The 20723-nt window shown below is 42.0% G+C and overlaps 2 protein-coding genes across 7 annotated transcripts in view; one reads left to right on the top strand and one right to left on the bottom strand.

Moving 5' to 3' along the window:
* Positions 1-300: 300 nt before the first annotated feature.
* Positions 301-8199, bottom strand: EPM2AIP1 (EPM2A interacting protein 1). 6 transcript variants are annotated; one of them, XM_082412876.1, is made up of 3 exons: positions 5467-8199; positions 2127-2352; positions 301-1473 (listed from the first exon to the last, which is right to left on the bottom strand). In XM_082412876.1, exon 1 carries the CDS (start codon positions 8066-8068, stop codon positions 6242-6244), a length of 1827 nt encoding a protein of 608 aa, XP_082269002.1. In that variant the 5' UTR covers positions 8069-8199; the 3' UTR covers positions 301-1473; positions 2127-2352; positions 5467-6241. The 6 variants fall into 6 exon arrangements, with proteins under 6 accessions (XP_082269002.1, XP_082269003.1, XP_082269004.1 ...); XM_082412877.1 differs by having other exon boundaries at positions 2127-2155; XM_082412878.1 differs by having other exon boundaries at positions 2127-2155; positions 5961-8199.
* Positions 8200-8440: 241 nt separating this feature from the next.
* MLH1 (mutL homolog 1) overlaps positions 8441-20723 on the top strand; it is a 49261-nt gene continuing 36978 nt past the window's right edge. Inside the window, exons 1-7 of the mRNA XM_082412821.1 lie at positions 8441-8667; positions 10489-10579; positions 12773-12871; positions 16147-16220; positions 17841-17913; positions 19029-19120; positions 20563-20605. Of these exons, the coding sequence (XP_082268947.1) occupies positions 8552-8667; positions 10489-10579; positions 12773-12871; positions 16147-16220; positions 17841-17913; positions 19029-19120; positions 20563-20605 (588 nt within the window). The 5' untranslated portion in view covers positions 8441-8551. The remainder of the gene's footprint in view (positions 8668-10488; positions 10580-12772; positions 12872-16146; positions 16221-17840; positions 17914-19028; positions 19121-20562; positions 20606-20723) is intronic.

Genomic DNA, 20723 nt, shown 5'->3' with positions numbered 1-20723 from the left:
GCAAGCTGGGGGAAGGGAAGGGATAAAGGATATGATGTAAGATGGGGTAGGAAGAAAAAGGGTGTGTGTGGGTACAGATCTTGCAGACCATGATAGACCTTGGATCTTATTCTAATTGTGATAGTAAGCCACTGGAGGATTCTGAACAGAGGACTGGCATGCTGATTTATATTTTAAAATAAGGATCAGTTTAGTTGCTGTGCGAATAATTATGAGGGAAGTGTGGAAGCAGGGTATATACCAAGGAGAATACCAAGAAAAATGGGTACTCACGTTCACTGAAAGACAGACACAAAAATGAATGTTCATAGCAACTTTATTCATAATGACCACAAACTGGAAACAACCAAAATTTCCATCAACAGTAGAATGGATTCGTAAATTGTGGTATAAGTCATACAATGGTATACTACACAGAAGTAAAAAACGAATTGCTGCTACACGCAACATGGATGGCTCACAGACACAATGTTGAACAAAAGAGTACATATAATTATTACATTTACATGAAGCTTTAAAACAGACAAAGGTAATCCACGGTGATAAAGGTCAGAATAGCGGTTATTTGTGTGTGTGTGTGGGGGGGCATAGGGCACTGGGGTACTAGAAATGTTCAGTATCTTGATTTGGGTGATGGGTTCAAGGGTGTATATAAAAATCCACTGAGGTGTACATTAAATATTTGCATTTTACTGAATGTAGTTTCACCTCAATTAAAAAGAAAAAATATTTTCAAAGAAATTTTACAAATAGGGAGATATAACTATACGTGTAGTCGGTAGTATTGTCTTCCAAATATTTCGGGTTCTCTTCCAAGGCACGAGGAAGGATTACACTCCTCCTTGAACTTTGGTGTGGCCATGTGATTTCCTCTGGCCAGTGAAAGTGCTTTAAGGGCTGGCCTGTAAGTGATTTGTCAGACTTTTTCATTTCCCAAAATGAGTAGCCACACCATACATGACAACTGCTTGGTCAGCCTGAGTCCTAGAATGAGGACCACTTGGAGCAGGATCAGTGAACATTTTCTGTACAGGGTCACACAGTAAATATTTTAGACTTTGTAGTTTCTTCCACAACTACGCGACTCTGACACTGTAGAGCAAAGGCAGCCAGACAATACATAAACAAACGGGCAAGGGTATTTTCCAATAAAACTTTATTTACAGAAACAGGCAGCAGGACAGATTTCGCCCATGGCCATAGTTCTTCAATCCCTGACTTAGAGCAAAGCCCCTAGCCAAGCTACAAGAGAAAAGCTGGGATTTTGGGGTTGTTACCGCACAGCAACCTAGCCCAATCTGATACAGAAACTGGTTCTGTTTTCGAAAAACCTAGCGTACTGAACATTGGCTTAGTTGGCAGGCATTCAAGAATTGCTAGTGGAAGATGGAAGAAATAACTTATGCAGGGGCGATGCATGTTAATGGAGTGATGAAACTGTCCCGAGAGAATCTGGAAGGCAGAGAATCTATCCTTTACTCAAGAAAAAAAAAAAAAAAAGACAAGAAAACAAAATATGTTATGGTTGCTGTTGGCCCCTTTTGACAAAATAGACAGGAAAGAGATGAACTCAGAAAAGAATTCATCAGTTTGCAAGCAAAAAAGCAAGGGAATAAAGAGAGCTCACAAACTCAAGTACTTACTGGGTAGGAAGAGGCTACTTCTCAATTACAAAGAGATAAAAGCGAGAAATCCTATACGCCAAAGGTTGACTAAAACCCACTTTTGCAGCAAGGATCAAATCACTGGATGACTATCACACCTACTGTTAAAACCTCTGAATTAATTAATGGGCCTCAGATTAAAAGTCCAACGAAGAGTGTAACACTGGTTAATCCCTTAAACTGGAAAAAAATGGCTCAGGGAAAAAGAGACTAAGGGTATGGCTCTCCCACAAAGCCTGAAAGCCCAAGTTACCCAGAAAGTAAGTTCAGAGAGGCATGTGAACAAGAAAGCAAAGAAACATAGCAAATCTAAGTACACATTGACCAGATGTCACTTTCGGGTTACCTTCCTTGGGGAGGTGATGAGGACATTCTGCAGGTAGGAAAGCAAGTGAACTGAATATCTAGTGACCAGAAGGGCTGACTGAGTCATTCTTCTAACATTTTGTTAAATTTACTTACTTTAAAATCCCAGAAGAGCCAGAAATTATCTGTAAAGGAAAAGAGCAAATAAATAAGATGCCATTTTCTCCTAGGGTTGATGCTTACAGAAGGAAAATGGATATTAACTCTTAAGCAGCATTATCTTTTTCCAATACTGAATGCAACTTTTTAATTACTGAGGTATTGTTTTAGTCCACTAAATAGTTGTCCAATCTTTCTCATCCAGGTTCCTTTGCAAGCCTCCCTTTAGAAATTAAAAAAAAAAAAAATTAAGACTTCTACATCAAGGAGGTAAAGACAATATTACATGGCGGATTTATGTGAGTATACTCAGCTTTACTACTTACGTTTACTAAGGCAAACTGCAATCTAAGTGGTTTTCCTCAACAACATTCACATAGTAAATATTTGAACCACACACCAAGCACTGAACTAAATTCTAGGAATACAATTCCCTAGTCACAAAGAACTTAGTTTCATTTCTTTATTTGTAATATGTGGATAACAATTACCCAGCAAGCAGGTATGGCAGGACCACTGTGAAGGTCAAAGGAGACTATGAAAGGGCTGCAAAGATCGTAAAGCACTATACAAGTATTTATTCATCCAAACATTTATTGAAATGTCAGGCATTGTGCTAAGCACTAGATATAGCAGTGCGCAGGCATATATATGTTCCCAGCCCTTGTGAAGCTTACAGTCTAGCACTGATCAATAAGAAGGAACAACAAAGTGTGCTAAGTATATGGCTGGGGAAGAACAGGGTATTTAGGGAGTGCACAGTAGGGGCACCTAGTCTAGAGGGTATTGATGAAGGCTTCCTAGAGGAAGTGGCATATAAACTGAAACTTGAACAGCCTTATCCCAAGAGCAGTGGTGAAAGCAGAGGAGTGATATGACAGATACGTCTTTTGGAACAATCTGGCTGCAGTGTGAAAGGGCTCACAGCCAGAGAAATGGAGCCTGAGAAGGCCAGTGCTATAACTTAGGTAGGTTGATGGCCTTGATCAGGATAGTAGCATTGTAGAATCAAGAAAAGTTTAGGCAACAGACTTAACGGAAAGGTGTGTGTGAGTGGATGTGATGGATGAAGAGGGAAAAGTCATGGCTAACTGGGTTTGGGGCTTGGGTCAGGGAAACTGAATGGTTGGCAGTGGTGGTGCCATTTACTGAGAGAGGGACCAGGAAAGGAGGAGCAGGTCTGGGGGGCAAGGTCAAGGACATGTTGTGGTACCTATGAGACAGCAAAGTGGACTTAAGTTAGCAATTAGATATAGGAATCAGGAAAGGTCTAGAAAGGAGATATGAATTTGGGAGTCATTTGCGTAAAGTTGGTAAGTGAAGCCATGAAAGAAAAAAGAGATCAGCTACGGAGATGATGTAGAATAAGACAGCTTAAAACCAAATTTAAAAATCCCAAGGACACAGATGTTTAAGGGAAAGAGGTGCGTGCAAAGAAGACTGAGAAAGCATACTTGGAGATGATATCTCCCTGAAGCCAAACTAAACAAGTATTTAATGAAGGGTGGCCAGTGGTGTAAAGAGGGTAGGAATATTGACAAGGACTTAGTAAACTTGGTAGAGCAGTCTCAGCAGCAATATGGGAGAGTGGAAACACAGACAAATCTTTTAAGAAAACTAGTAGGAATGGGAGATATGGGGACATAGAGTTTTTTAAAAAATAGTACTTATTTTAACTATATTCACTGATACAACAGGACTAGTAACAACTATTTCATAAAAAGAAATTTTTAAAGACTGCCATGCAGCTACAGAATTACTTAGTACAGAAAACAGTAAAATACACACTTTGTTTTTCTTTTTTACAAAGACTAGTTTATGGTAATTCTCTATTGTTCAGGGTGAATTTAAAATTCTTAGCTTATGCCTCCCCCACATTCACTGACTATATAACTAATCTTATTATTACCTTAAGCAAAATATATAGTGGAACTTCACAAAATGTACAAGAGTTCAATATTTAAGGAACTGGGGTTAGAAAGCAGAAGCAGCTTTCAGGTCTTCCAATTATCCTTTCAATAAAGCACCTGCCACGAAAGACAATACTCCAAATTATTGGGAAATTACCGGTAGATTTTTGTTGTTGTTGTTTGGTTTTTCACTATGTTGTTTTTCCAGATATTTAAGTTTACTTCCTGTTAACCCAAATCTTAACTTGACCCTTCTTGCTACGTATCTTAGTAATACATTACACATTCTTTTCTGCCCTAAACCAATTATGTATAATAGAACAGAGCCCTTTAATCTGGTTCAATACCAATTACTGATTTATAAATGCTATTGTGAGCTACCAGAACCTAGCAAGGCCTTGATTGCATCTTACCAGCCAACTTGGAATGTTGGAATTAGTTTCCCCTATCAAGTATTATCAGTTTTCCCAACCTGCCCTTCTAATTCTGCTTCTACCGGTAATTTGCCCTGTCCCTCGAAATATAAGAGGATCTACACAGGGGGTCTACTGGCACTTTGGGAGGAGTAAGTCTTTATTGTGCTGTGCTGTCCTATGCACTGTGGGGTATGGGGTGTCGTTCACGCTTACATGCCAGCAGAACTTCCCTCAATAACTGTGACAATTAAAACAGTCCCCTTTATGTCTCCCAACATCCTCTGGAAAGAGGGCATACTGTCTCTGGTTGAGAACCACTGGCAGAATTTTGGTTCTTGGGCTCTTTATGGCATCTATTTTGATAGCTCAGGCTTCAGTTCCTTCTAAATTCTTGTTTGTATTCTGGTTCCTTGAATTTGCTGAATTAGTGGCCACACAAAAATTCATTACAATAGTTAAGACAGGACTTGAACACAAGTTTTCAAATTGTACTTGAGAGGATCTCTAAGTTCGGTCCTCTTCTTAAATCATTTCACATATTTGGCTTTACTGTAAGATTTCCTTTTCATGGTTAACATAAGTTTGAAAATTACTGTTTTAGCACAAAGCAGATGTCTCACTTAGAAATACGAAGTGCTACAATCTGTAAATAAAGCTGCTTCTTGAGAGTTAAATATTTCCACTTGTGCACTGTCTTAAATACACAATGTGTGGGATAGTGTCAAATTTATAATAAATCCATTTCCAGCAACAAACAACATTTGATATTATATCACTTTAAAATAAAGGGTTTCCTTTTTTTTTTTTTTTTTTTTAAGGGTTTCCTTTAAGCAGGATTTCTTTATAAAGCTGCAACACTCATGCAGATAGGACAAATTAGCTAAAATATCTCACACCTCCTGATCCTGGGATGCAAACATCTTTTTTTCCTCATCCTTTTTTGACAGGGCCAAACTGTCTAGAGTAGAAAAAAGAATTACTAGTGGGCAACCCCTAAGAGTCTATACTTACCGTAGTCCTTTAGTAGGCAAGCTCATAAAACAGCACCCAATTGTGAAAAATTCAGGGGAAACCTCCAAAAATTGGTTAGTCTGATCTCCAGACTGCAGGAAGCCTCCTAAACTAGCAATTAAAAAAAAATTCTTGCTCCTCTGACTAAAATTTTACGTGCTTATTTTCTGTATTAGTAATATCATTATCGCTAGGGCGGGTGGGAGGGAGGTGAGAAGGAGGAAATATGTCAATATTTACTTTGACTCAGAAATATGTCTAAAAAAAATAGTCTCAAACATTCTGATAGTTCGACAAAATACCTCCACTGTATGTACGTTCCTCCTTTTCAGAGAATTCTGCACTTGCTATGTGAGTTTCTGCAAACTGGCTCAAACATATATTTAAGCAGTTGATAATTTCCGACTATATGCATCAGAATTTTAACACTTTGTTAAAATAAGAGCTAAAGTTTCTTCGAAACACCTTAAAAACAGACTTCTAATTCAACTCACATTATTAGTACTAAATGTCTTTAAAAACAGTTATATCATAAAAGCAAAAGATAATGACTTTGCCATCAAATTAAGTTTTAAAAAAAGGTCTGCATGTTTCAGTCCCATGCTGCCTCTTGCGATGGAAAAAAAAATATGTCTGAAGAATCTGAATTGTGATTAATTTGGATGAATAATGTGGTGCTTTCCCACAATCCAAATTAGTAAACTTGAAAATCAAACAGATGTTTGCTTTTAGAATTGGATTCTTGCTGAGTGTTTCAATGTTGTACTACAAAAGTTTATGGATTTGATTCATTTCTTCCTCTCACAAGATCATCCCAAAGCGGCTCTATTTCAGTGGTGGCAATCCGAAACAGGGCATGGAGGTGTTCGTCTGTCAATGGCTGGCTCAAAGTGTGTTGGTTTCGAGTCAAATATGAAAAAGCCTTTTCACAGATTTTGCTACTATCAAACAAGGATGCCACCTTACAGGCAACCCCTTTGATAATCGGGTAAGATTCAGCAGACAATCCAGCATAGAACTGCCCTAAGTCTTTGGTTCTGTATTCGTTCCAAAGGTTAGTATTTGCCTGAAGTTTTGTTAGCTCCACCCTTACTGAAATAGGTGCATATTCAGGTTTAAAGCTAAATGGATTTGCAAAAAGCTCTAAGTCCTTTTTAATGAACTTGAGGTCCTTGAAATGTCTCTCAAACTCTTTTTGTAGGCGACAGATCACCACTCGATACCTATCAGGATCGAGTATTTTTTCGTCTTCTTGAAGATGCCCTTTAAGCTCATCAACAACTTGGCTCAAGGTGGCAAAGTGTGTTAGATTTTTTTCCTCGATATGTCTCTGAAGTAAATTCAACTTCACTTCAAAGGCACAAATATGGTCAAAGGCAGCAGCAGCAAAGACTTTACTCACTCTCAATAGTTCGCTGAGTTCTCGAAGGTGGTCCATAATATCCACCAAGAAGCCAAAGTCACAAAGCCATTCCTTGTCTGTGAAATGGACCGTTGTTGCCCCTATCGAAACCAAGAATGTTTTTATCTCTTTTCTTAAGGAAAATATTAGTTTTAAAGTCTTTCCTTTTCTAAGCCAATTGTTCAGACAGCGTCCATTAACCCTTTCACCGTGCTCTGATTCAGATTCAGTTAGTAAAGCCTGAAATTCCGGCCGCCTAACGCCTCTGGTCTTAATCAAAACTATCCATTCAGATATGGCATTTACGATTTGATTAACATCTACATCGTAGGAGCTCAACAGTTCCAAGTGAAGAAATCCTGAATAATGGATCACATTCCAACAGTTGGGGCTTACAGCCTTTTCTCTCATGTATGACACCAGTCCTGAGTTCTCACCAATCATCCTCAGAGTGTGGGTCGTGGTCAGTCCAACCATCCGCTGCAGGCTAAGCCCTGCCGTCTGCAGGGCCTCAAGGATTGCCGCCATGAGGGCACCAACACTGAAGTGATGAGTCAGGTTGATTATGGTCAGAAGCTCTTCTTGCACCTCCAAATCGTGGCCTACGCCGCGGACAAAGACCAGGAGGTAGTTCTCATAGGCCACAAAAGCCTGGTCGTCCAAGGCAAGGGAATAGGCTTTAAAGTCCTTGGCTCGGTTAAAAAGCTGACTGCGTAGATTTTGGTTAATGTCCAGGACCCTCTGCCGCGTGACCTCCGGAGATAAATCAATGCCATTCAGAACGCTTACGTGATCGGGCAGCACATCTCTCAGCATCACCTCCATGCACCGGTGTACAAAGTCCCCCTCGCCCCAGCCGCAACCCTTCAAGGCCAAGAGGCGGGCGAGCCCGAGACCTGCACGAGCAGCTCTCTCCTCCGGAGTGAGCGGGGCGGCCTCGGGCAAGTCGCCCTGACGCAGACGCTCCACCAGGGCCGCGCGCTCGCCCTCCGCCACATACCGCTCGTAATAGTCGTGCTCGGCCTCGTAGTGGTGCCTGACGTCGGGTTCGCCGGTGGCTACGACCAGGCGGCGACACACCAGGCACAGGGCGCCCTCGCCCTCCGGAGGCTCCACCACTAGGTACCGCTGGGTCCACTCGGCCCGGAACCCCCGAGACTCGTCGATTTCCATTTTGCTCCTCTTGGGCGTCATCCACATTTCACGGGATGCCACAGGAGCTGGGCCGACCTCCGGGAGGCCGCAAGGAGAGGGGAGGAGCAGGAGCGAGCCCCAAGCGCCTCCTCCACTCTGCGCCAGATCACCCCAGCTGGGGACACCAACCTGCGGCTCCGACACCTCCGTTCCTATTGGCTGGAGATTTCGTATTCCTCAGCCCCAGACATGAGCCAATAGGAAGAGTGGACAGCGATTTTTAGTGCGCAGGCGCACATCCTTCTAGCTGCAAAGTGGACTGAAGCCGCTTTAGGGCGGGACTAAGAGAACCGGAACTCACGGACTTGACTGGCATTCAAGCTGCCCAATCAATAGCTTACTGGCCCGGAAGCGGCGCTACCGCTAGAAGGTGGGGCAGGAGGCGTCAGCAGAGTTGATGGAAAGATGTGGGCACGAATCTCTAAGGGGATTGGCTGAAGGCACTTCCAGTTAGCTTCTCGCCGTGACTCGGGCTCCTCTGGCGCCAAAATGTCGCTGGTAGCGGGGGTTATCCGGCGGCTGGACGAGACAGTGGTGAACCGCATCGCGGCAGGGGAAGTTATCCAGCGCCCGGCTAATGCCATCAAGGAGATGATTGAGAACTGGTACGAAGGGAGTCAAGGCTTCCTTAGAGGCTACGACTTAACGGGCCGATGCTCAGGATAGGGCGGACACGCCTCCCTGCCCAGAGCCAAGGCGTGTGCGGCGCAGGGCCGCGGCGGCGGAGGCCGGGGGTCTTGCCTTCGCCCCTCATGGGTCCTCGAGCGTCCTCGCGAGACTTTAGGGTTGTTGCGGGGCAAGGAGAGGGTTACGCAGTATTTTCATGTTGCCATTAGGAGAAGTCCTTTAAAAATTATATATGCGGACGGTGCAGATTTTTAAATGTATAAAAATTTTATAATTTAAAAAGGGAAAAAAACTTCCTTCATCCTTCAGAGGGTACTATGTGTTATCAGTTTCTCGCTTATTCCAGAAGTCATCCATCTACGTTCAGAAGTACAATGCATTTTGAGTTTTATTCTAAATAAATTGCTGGGATTTTAGGAGAGGACGGTGGACTTGGGGTTTAACTTGTGATTTCCCTATTGCCAAGTGATTGACCCCACTTAGGATTTTCCTGCCCTTTACTTTTTGCGGCGTCACTTCGAAGATATCTGATTTTATGGATTCTGAAGTTTAGAACTGTCACACAAACCTTGTGGAAGGAAGAGATTAAAAACGTGGAAAGAAAGTTGGGTGTAAACTGTAAATTTTAAAAAGGGCAGAGGCTCATAATGTCCCTAAACGTTATGTCAGATCCTTTGTGTTAAAATGCATTGATGTTAATAAAATCTATACGTTAAAAGGAAAAAAATGTCCCAGCAAAGATTGGTAGGTTTGTAAAGGGATTGTTGTGAAAACACAAACAACCATTGTGGGTAATGGGACTGAAAGAAGAGTGGGTCTGAAAGGACCACTGAGAGAAAGGAAGAGAATTAGAAGGTAGACAAAAGAAGAAACAGGGAGACTGGGGACGGTTTCTCCTTTTGACTTTAAATTCACAAAGGCTGGCTTTTGTTTCTACAGTGTTAGAATTAACTGACAGAACGATTTGGGCCTGTTACTGTACTGTGCCAGAAAACTACAGCAATGCTACACATATTAGATCAGTGGATTATAATTCTCTAAGCAGAGATTTTGTATGGAGTCCAGTTACGCTCTTTTTAATACGTAAGTCAAGACGGCTAAGTACAACTTCAATTCAGGGGCTCCTGAGAAAGATCTTTAATATTTCAGTAACTTAATATCTTATTTCTGAATAAAGAATTTTCTGTGTGAAGAGGAGGAGGAAACTTCTCTTTCTCATGCAGCCTCAGTCTGGATTTATTTTCTCTAGCTCTGTAGGTGCTCTATGCTTGTAGGTTACTCTTTGAAGGAATGAAAACATGTGTTGACTTCTTAAAGAACTTTCTGCACTGCCATTTTTTCTTTCCCCCAACATAAATATATTTGCATAAAGAAAATAGTGGAGAAAAACATTTAGAATCTTTTTAAATGACATTTTATAAGGGTCATTTAGGAACCTGAGGCTGAATAAAGTTTGAGTAACAGATGGTAGAATTAGTTGAAAAGTAGGTAAGAAAGAGGCATGTGCTAAAAGGTCCCACTTCTAACTTCCCTTTCTTTTTTTCCTAGAGGAACAGAAATGTTGCTGAATGTCCTATTGGAAATGATGGTTCCCCCCTCCGTCCCTCTCTTCCTTCCCTCTCTCTCACACAGCATGTAAACTGGTAACAGTGTAGTCACAGAGCCTGTGAGACAAAGGGAAAACACACTGAATCTTATATTTGTCTGGAATTTGTTCTTATCCCTTGACTCGTATTAAAATATGTGCATTAGAGTAGTTGCAGACTAATAAATTATTATTTTTTTGTTTGATTTGCCAGTTTAGATGCAAAATCCACAAGTATTCAAGTGGTTATTAAAGAGGGAGGCCTGAAGTTGATTCAGATCCAAGACAATGGCACCGGGATCAGGGTAAGGAAAACCTCAGAGCAGCAGGATGTTTGTGTGCTTCGTGTGCTACATCTGCAGGAAGTGGTGGGACTTTTCCCTGTTCTGGAAACTTTAGGCTTTCATGGATGGGATTGTTTGAAAAATAAATATTTATTGAGTACCTATTCCATGCTGGGCACTGTTCAGGAGAATAAGGAGGTCAAGGAGCGAGTCATGAAGCTTTAAAGGTTGAGTATCCTGAGCAAAGAGAACAATACACACAAAAACCACGAAATGGAAGCTTGCATGACACGCTTTAGGACTAGCAAGGGGGTTGGTGTGTCTAGAATGGGTGGTGGAGGGAGTGGAAGCCTAAAAGGAAATGAGGGCTGAAGGATAACCAGGCTGAGCATGTAGGACCTTGTAGGATGTTGTAAAATATTTGGCTTTTACTCTGGATGAGGTGGGATACTCTTTAGAGGGTTTTGAGCAAAGAGGTGACATGCTTTGGCAAGTTTTATAAGAACTCTTTTGTCTGCAATGCAGAAAATAGACTGTAGCAGGACAGGATAGAAGCAGTGAGGAGGCTTTTGAAGCAGTCCAGGAGAGGGGTGATGGTGCCTTGGACTGTTTGGTTGTGACAGAGATGTAAGAAGCAGTGAGATTCTGGGTTGATGAGGAAGACCAAAGCTCTCAGAATTTGCTTGTACAGGGAGTAAGAAAAAGAGGAGTCAAGAATGACTTCAAGGTTTTGGCCTGTGCAAATAGAAAAAAAAAGAGTTGCCATTTACTGATGGGAAGGCTATGGAACAAGCAGGTTTGGGGGAAGATCAGAAATTCATTTTGGGGTATGTTGAACTTAAGATGCCTGTTAGTTGGATACATGTGTGAGTCTGGAGATAAAAATTTGGTGTATTGCATTTTGATGGTATTAAAAGCCATGAGACTCACATAAAGAGAAGCTCAACATAACTGGTAACTAGGGAACTACAAATAAAAATTGCAGTGAGATACCACTTGACATCCACTAGGATGGCTGTTATAATTAATTAATTAATAAAAACCAAATATTTCAACTACAATAAAAATTAAAAAAAATATTGACAAGGATGTTGAGAAATTGGAACTCTTGCATGTTGCTGGTGGGAATATAAAATAGTGCAGCCATTGTGGAAAATGGTATGGTGATTCCTCAAAACAATTAAACAATTGCCACATGATCCAGCAATTCCACTTCTGGGTATATACCCAAAAGAGTTGAAAGCAGGGTCTTGAAGAGATTTGAACACTCATGTTCATAGCAACATATTCATGATAACCAAAAGGTGGAGGCACCCCAAGTATCAACAGATGAGTGGATAAACAAAATGTGATAGATACATACAATGGAATGTTATTCAGCCTTACAAAGGAGTGAGATTTTGACAAGTGCTACTACGTGGATGAACCTTGAAGACAGTATGCTAAGTGAAATTAGCCAGTCACAAAAGGGCAAATACTATATGATTCCACTTGTATGAGGTACCTAGGGTAGTTAAATGCATAGAATCAGAAAGTAGAATGGTGGTTTCCAGGGGGTTGGGGGCCTGTGCCGCATGGCCTGCGGGATCATCTTAGTTACCCGACCAGGGATTGAACCCTTGCCCCCTGCAATGGAAGCATGAAGCCCTAACCACTGAACCACCAGGGAAGTCCCGAGAGCTTTTGTTTAATGGGTACAGTTTGTTTGTGGAGATGAAAGAGTTCTGGACATGGATGTTGGTGATGGTTGCACAACAATGTGAATGTACTTCATGCCACAGAACTGTACACTTAAAGAGGGTTAAAATGGTAAATCTTGTCATGTATATATTACTACAGTTAAATGTACCTATAGATTTTTAATAAAGAAGTTTTCTAATACAGTAATGATTTTTGTAAAATCTGTGAGCCTGGGTGAGATCATCAAGACAATGAGTGTAGACAGAGCAGAGGTCCAGGGATGGAACTGTGAATTATCCACTCTCAGGGGAGATGAGACAGAAGCAGCAAACGAGGCTGAGGAATGAGGCGAGAGAGGAAGAAGGTGCAGCAGGACTGATGGAGTTCTAGATGCCCAGAGAGGAGGCTCCTGCTGATTTAGAACTCTTCTCCCAAGAGGAATGTCTTCCTGGATTCAATCAAGAAAAGGGAAATTAAAAAAGATTTGGAAAAATGAGTAACATAATTATTCACTGATTTTTTTGCACCTTCTAGAAAGAAGATCTGGAGATTGTGTGTGAGAGGTTCACCACAAGTAAACTGCAGTCCTTTGAGGATTTAGCTCATATTTCTACCTATGGCTTTCGGGGTGAGGTAAGCTGAGGATTGAAGAAATGTGTAAAACATCCTCCTGTGATGACATTTCTGCCATTTGTCAGCATATGTTTCTCAGCAGGTCAATAAGACATGATACTTTTTACTTGTTAAATATATGCAAATCTAAACAAACTAGATTCAATTTTCCAAAACTGAGAATTGTTCATAAATACTTTTTAAAAATAATTAATTAATTAATTATTTTATTTAATTTATTTTTTTAACATCTTTATTGGAGTATAATTGCCTTACAATGGTATGTTAGTTTCTGCTTTATAAGAAAGTGAATCAGCTATACATATACATTTATCCCCATATCTCTTCCCTCTTGCGTCTCCCTCCCTCCCACCCTCCCTATCCATAAATACTTAATACACCATAAACTGTATCTACAGAGACCTCCCAGGTCTCTTGCTGGAAGAAGATAGCACCATCTACCAAGTTTTCTTGTCCAAAATCAAATGTGAATCTTACCAATACTTAGATCCAATTACCCATATACAGAAAAATACAAGGAACAAGGGAGCATGGTAAATGGTACTGAGACTGGAAATCACATGATAAAAGACTTGTTTCCTGTAAAGTAAACTGTATGGGGGAAAAAAGGTAAAGAAAGGAGGAAGAAGCATAGATTAGAAGGGATTTAAGAGGCATGTGAACCTGCTCCAATGTATTGATCTTACTTGGGTCCTGATTTGCACAAACTAAAATTGTTTTGAGACAGATATTTGAACACAGATTGGTTATTTGATGGTATTAAGGAGAAATTACTGTTAATTTTCTTGGTATAAAAATAGTTTCATCGGGTTTTTTTTTTTGAGTCCTTTTAAGTTATATGCTGAAATATCTGTGAATGAAATTATATGATGTATCATAGGGATATATTAAATAGAAAATGGATAAAAATAGTATCTTATATTTTTATGACAATACTCTGTGGATATAAAGATATCATTCAGTATATGTAGGGCAACATAAATTGTAATGGCTACGTACTGTTCTTTTTTTTTTTATAAACTTATTTATTTTTGGCTGCATTGGGTCTTTGTTGCTGCGCATGGGCTTTCTCTAGTTGCGGCGAGTGGGGGCTACTCTTCATTGCGGTGCGCAGGCTTCTCACTGCAGTGGCCTCTCCTGTTGCAAAGCACAGGCTCCAGGCACGCGGGCCTTAGCAGCCGTGGCACGCGGGCTCAGCAGTTGTGGCACGCAGGCTTAGTTGCTCTGCGGCACGTGGGATCCTCCCGCACCAGGGATCGAACCCGTGTCCCCTGCATTGGCAGGCGGATTGTTAACCACTGCGCCACCAGGGAAGTCCCCCCCCCCCCCCCCACCAGACTTTTAAGTAGGCCTCAGGTCAACCCTAGCAAAGCAGTTTCACTCTGGCTTTGCAACTTCCTGAGTCAGTTCCTAAGTGCATGGCCTCCTGGAGCCTTAGCCCAGCTGTAGGGTATCTTTGGGGTTGTAATTAAATAGGGAAGATTTATTGAGGGATTGCTGTGTGCCATCCATGGTTCTCAGCCCTTTGTGTGTATTAACCCTTTCACTCTTAACAACTCCGTAGAGTAGGTTCTATTATTATTATTACCATGTTTTACATACGAAGAAACTGACAGAGTTTAAGAAACATGGCCAGGGCACACAGCTAGGAAGTGGCAGAGTGGGGAATTGAGCCCTGGCAGTTTGACTCCAGAGTCTATGTTCCTGTCCTCTTGCTCCGGTGCCGGTACAAAGGCCCCTGAAGCAGCAGGACCATCTGCCAGTGGCCCTTTCTTTTCCTGGTGTTGGGTAGCATTGTAGTTTTGGATGTATTTAATGTCCTTCCTTACCACAGGTCGCAAAATCATTTACATTTTTAATGATGAAAATTAGCTCAATTACATATACCAGGGAAATCCAGCTAGGACCTGGTAATCTCTGAGCCTGAGCCATGGTCCTTGTTAATGAACTGAGTCTGGCGCAGCTGTATTCATTGTCTCCTGAGATGCTGTCACACAGACCCCATCACAGTGCCTGGGTTGCATTTTTTTATGCTATGGTGTCCTTGGGAAAGGAGATATAGATTCCAAAGGGCTAGCAAACCAATCCTGATTTTAAGGGGAAAAAAATGGTCTTTTTTTTTTTTTTTCTTTTAATTTGTTTAGTCTTAATTGCATAATTAAAAAAATATTTATTTATTTATTTGGCTGGGCTGGGTATTAGTTGCGGCATGCGGGATCTTCGTTGCCCCGTGTGGGATCTTAGTTGCGGCATGTGGAATCTAGTTCCCTGACCAGGGGTTGAACCCGGGCCCCCTGCACAGGGAGCACGGAGTCTTAACCGCTGGACCACCAGGGAAGTCCCTGCATAATTTTAAATTTATATTTCTTTTCTTTTTTTAACTTTATTTATTTATTTTTGGCTGTGTTGGGTCCTCGTTGCTGTGCGCAGGCTTTCTCTAGTTGCGGCAAGCAGAGGCTGCTCTTCGTTGCGGTGCTTGGGCTTCCCGTTGCGGGGGCTTCTCTTGTTGCGGAGCACGAGGTCCAGGCGCGTGGGCTTCAGTAGTTGTGGTACGAGGGCTCAGTAGTTGTGGCGCACGGGTTTGGTTGCTCGGCGGCATGTGGAATCCTGCCAGACCAGGGCTCGAAACCATGTCCACTGCACTGGCAGGTGGATTCTTAACCACCATGCCACCAGGGAAGTCCCTAAATTTATATTTCTAAACATAAAATTGCTTACAGAAAACAGTTTTGAATAATAGTATACAGTACTATCTATTTGCAGTGTTTCCATTATCCATTTCTGAAGGCAGGCTTTAAACTTGTTAGAAGATGAATCATTGAGACTATTAAATACACCTATAACTCTACACCTGAACACAGTTGCTATTAAGGTTAATGTTAATGCTTGGGGTGGGGAATTCCCTGGTGGTCCAGTGGTTAGGACTCAGTGCTCTCACTGCCGAGGGCCCAGGTTCAATCCCTGGTCGGGGAACTAAGATCCTACTAGCTGTGCAGTGTGGCCAAAAAAAATGCTTGGGTGTGTTTCCTTTTGGACTTTTATATATATATTTTTTCCCTTGTTCTAGTAATTATGCTACAGATTCAACTCAATAGCTTCCTTTTTTTGTTTGTTTGTTTTTTAAAACGTCATCAGAGCGAGTGAGCAGAGTGCTCATTGTTGCCATTTGTTAATACAAAACAGAAGAGGCAATTGAGATAACTTCTCCGTTAATGATGAGACGGGGTGACCCAGCAGTGGGTTGTTCTTTCATTCCATTTCCTTTTTTTCCTTAGGCTTTGGCCAGCATAAGCCATGTGGCTCATGTCAGCATTACAACGAAAACAGCTGACGGGAAGTGTGCATACAGGTATAGTGCTGTCCTCTGCTATTTGTGTAAATTCATCCTGAAATGTGCTTTTTGCCTGCATCTCAAAGTAATCCTATCTGAACACCAACGTTATCTTTTTTGGTCTAGATCTTGGGTAACTTTTCTTTCCTGCCTTTGGATTAGTTGATAATCCACAGGGATCATCATAGGTAATAATCTTACTTTATGGACTCGTGAAAGGTACGATGTAACAGATTACAAGTGCCTAGCAAGGTGTCTGTTACACAGAGGAATTCTGAGTCCGTGGGAGCTGTGATGTCATTCTGCCCCTTAGCCTTCGGCAGGATGTCGCTTTGGCCTGATTATGAGGCCGTGGCTGGGGTGCTGAAGGATCCTGGTTCCTTAGCCGCTCTGAGCCCCTCCCAACCGCACCTTCCCACAGGTGGCCACTGGCTGTCTCTTATGTTGGCACAGTTTTCAGAGGCTGTTGAATGACCTTGGAACAGAACAAAAAGGGGATTCAGGGAATCAAAATCACACCTTTGTTTTCATAAGCACTGGCCATTCCCTAGTGGAAGATGGGTATTGAGTGTCTAATTCATGCCAAAAAACAGAATTTTTTTTTTTATCATACAGATTGTTGGTTTATATAGAAAATAGCTTCAACAAAGGGCAGTTCTGCCTGTTTCTCAGCCCTCTTTAACAGATGAGTGTGTGCAGTAATGGAAGATGGAGCATTTCAGAGTCTGCAACACTGGTGCTAGAGCGGGTTTACTCGATGCAAATTGTAACAGCCCCAGGACCTAGCTGGGCTGATATGATTAGAATCCCTTCTCACAAACTGGGGAGCCGCTTGTGAGTGAATGTCTTCTGAAATAGTCTGGGACACAGGTTCCATTTCTTTGCCTCTGGGGTGTTATGCCCCTGCTTGGGACCTCTAGTAGCTCTCCTTCTGTGGCAGGATGAAATCGAGTCATTGTCGTAGCAACTAGTACCCTCCCAATGCACTCAGCCCATCTTCCCAGCCTCTCCCCTCCACACATCCTCAGCTGCTGCATACTCTAAAGCTTCTTTGCTTTTGTTTATGTTTTTCCCCTCCTGGATGGTCTTCCCTGTTCTCTCCACCTGAGATTGTACTGCTTCAGAGCCCAGGTGAATTGTCATCTCTTCTGTGACACTTCCCCCCACCCCCACCCCAGGCTAAATGTTTTCCTACTCTGGATCACTTAGCACCTTGTTCTACACTTAAGGGAAAAGTCTATCCCCTCACTAAATCAAGAACCTCCCAAGGCCTGCCTTTATTACAGGGCGTTTACAGGCCTGATACATGGTAGCCCCTCAATAAATGATTGCAGAATGATTGAAAAAAATTTTACAGTCATCTTAGGCGATGGCAAAACTATTGTTTGTAGCCCAGAACTCAGGAACTAAAAAGCAATATTTGCCAAAAAAACAAACAAAAAATGGATTTTCCCCCCTCCTTTGGTATCCAATTAGAATGGTTATGGAAGTGGAAAAATAGAGGAAACCGGTAACTAAGACAATTTATAACATGGCTATATTTTAATCTGTTGTTGGTGTAATTTACTTTTTTACTCTTCGGATAAGTATCTGTTCTTTTTTTGTTAGCTCTCAGTAATCTCTTATATTTTCTGACAGAGCATATTACTCAGATGGAAAGCTGAAAGCTCCACCTAAACCATGTGCAGGCAATCAAGGGACCCAGATCACGGTAAGAATGGTACACGGGAGGGGAAGTTTTTGAAAAAGAGCTCTGTATAAATATTGAAATAAAAAACAAAATTGTCTTTGAGTTCTCAAAGGATTAAAAAAAATGAATATTTATTAGTTAATAGGAGCCCCAAGATATCACCCTGTAAGAAAGAGAAATGATTGTTGACTTTTGTGGCACGGCAGCCTGCCCAGCGCCTCCTTTTTTTTTTTAAGAGGCTGGGAGTTTCTTCTGTTGAGACCACAGAAATCTGTGGCAGGGTAGCTGGCATTGAAAGAACCTTAAGCTTGGCTCCAGTTGAGGAGTCAGAGTCTTAGCCTTGCCACTCAGTGGTTGTGTGTCCAGAGGCAAGTCGTTTAATGTCCCTTAACCTCACTTTACTCATCTATCAAGGAAGGATGTAACGAATATCTGCCACTCACTCAAAGGGCTCTGAGTAACAGATTGTATCATTAATTAGGAGAAAGTCTGTTACACTGCCGTTATTTCTGTGGTGCCACATTTGGTCTCTTCCCGTTCCGAGATCCCATAAAGCACCCCACTGTCATGTTACACATCCCACCCTACCACCCTCAGCCCCAGCCAGAGCACATCTCCTCAAAGGTTCCAAGCCCTGGGGTTGATGTGGCAGGTGGAGGGGGGTTGGGGGCCGAAATGAACGTGTACTTCGCAGTGCACCTTAAGGGGGATTCCTGTACCTGGGACCACAGTGTAATTTCCAAGAACCCCTAAAATATCTGATAATTATTCTTAGTTTGCAAAATAGGTTTGAATGCCATGTGGTATTGTAATTATTTATAAGTTTATGTTTGCCCCACTAAATCTTGTGCTATTCTGGGCAGTACTGTGCTTCATTTGTCTTCTTATTCCCAGCACAAGGCAAAGAGCCTGACATGGAGGTAACCCCCAGTACCTATCTGAGAAATCAGTGAGTGAAGCGGGAGGCAGGTGAAATATCCCTTCTTTCTTTTGTTAAGGCTGCCCCACCTCTTGCCCCCTCCCCTGATGCTTAGAACTGTGCTGGTGGTAAATGTAGTTGGATTCTCTGCCTTAAGACCCAGCTTTATTTCCATCGATTTCTGTGAGTTTACAAGAAAAATCAATCTTCTATCCAGGTAGAGGACCTTTTTTACAACATATCCACGAGGAGGAAAGCTTTAAAAAATCCAGGTGAAGAGTATGGGAAAATTCTGGAAGTTGTCGGCAGGTACAGTCCAAAATCTGGGCGGGGGTCTCTGAATCACTCTCTCACCAAAGGAATGTGTTCCGCTGCTTAGAAATTGAGAACAGTTGCTGAGCTAGACGGTAAGCAGCAGTACTAGCCTACAGATTGTTTCTGGTCAAGGTTTAGTCACCACTTCTGGGTTGTCTTTCATGTCCCCAGGAGAGAGCAGGAGTTGGTCTCTGTATCAGTGAGGGTCCTCTGGTGGCAGGCAAAACAAGCTGAGTGTACTAACTTGAGCCCAAAAGACGTTTATTTAAAGGCGAGGAGTGACTCAGCAAGTGGAAAGAAGTATGTGGACGGCTGCTTCTTGGGGAGAAAAAGAAGCAGGATGGCTTCAGGGATTTAATATAGTGGACCTGCTCCAATTGTTTTCATTCCTTTCCTGACTCTGCTCAAGAGCCTGTCTCCCGGGAGAGTGCATCTTATTGGTATAGCCTGGGTCCCCCCATCGTGTGCCCACATTTGTGGGGAGAAGATTTCTTGACTGGCAGTCTAAGGATATATCAAGTGGAATGGGGAAGAGGTAGTGTCCCAAAGGAAGACTAGGGGCTGTTAACAGAGTGAGAAGGGACTCAGGGCAGGTGAAAACAACATTATGTCCAGGATTGACTTAACCTGCTAGTACAGTGGCCCCAGCATGGCTCTCTGAGCCTGCGTGTCCTTGAATTGTAACAGAGGTGTGTTAACTATTTCTCAGTATTGCTACAAAAATTAAAATCAGTAAAACATTTACCTCTATTAAAGTGGAACAGACACATCAAGTTTTTTTGCTTTTTTTCCCCTGGAATCGTATGAATCAGTATCACAATATTAATTAGCTCCTGGAAACAGAGGAGTTCTGGTTGGCTGTTTTTGTTCTAGGTGTGATAAGTGAACTAATTGTTACTGAATAAGTGCGTTTGGCTAGACACAATCCTCCAGGTCCTGGGGCCCATGGAGGGAGGAGTAGTAAATGATAGCCAACCGAGAAAAGGCTGGGAGATACTAGGACAGGACCTTGCGGGGAGAAGAAGCGGGTGGGGAGGGGGTGTGTTGGGGACTCTGAGACAGAACAACAGAGTGCAGGGGGTGTTCAGGCTACATTCTCAAGATGTCTTTGAGGCAACCCAGATCTTTTGAGTTTGTGAAAATAAAACTGTAGGCAAGGAGGAGATTGTATTGAAATATCCTTGAGTCTAGTCAGCAACGTATAGAAGCAAAGTTTTTTGTTTTTTATTTGATTCTGCCACATTTAGCATTGATATCTTCATGTCGTCTCTGTTGGCTTATTTTCCTGTGGGTAAAATATGACATTTAAAGATATTTTTGTTTGTATATATCTTTGTTTAGATTACTTAACTCCACCAGTTTGTTTAACTGAAAGGGGGCATGTACTCTGCATTTGGCCACTCTTTTTTTACTGTTTTGTTTTTTTTCTCTGCCAGGTATTCAGTACACAATTCGGGCATTAGTTTCTCGGTTAAAAAGGTAAGTTCTTGATTTATAGGGGATGGTTATGTATTGTAAAAGAAGAAAGTATTTTTTTATAGTTGCCCGTGAAGACGAGGTTATGGTGTTTCAGTCAGCCCTGTGAGTCAGTAAGTTG

Source organism: Balaenoptera physalus (genome assembly GCF_965194825.1).
Source record: "Balaenoptera physalus genome assembly, chromosome: 11".
NCBI classification, from domain to species: Eukaryota; Metazoa; Chordata; class Mammalia; order Artiodactyla; family Balaenopteridae; genus Balaenoptera; species Balaenoptera physalus.
Note: the sequence above shows the minus strand (reverse complement) of the source record. Positions and strands in the feature narration are given on the sequence as shown.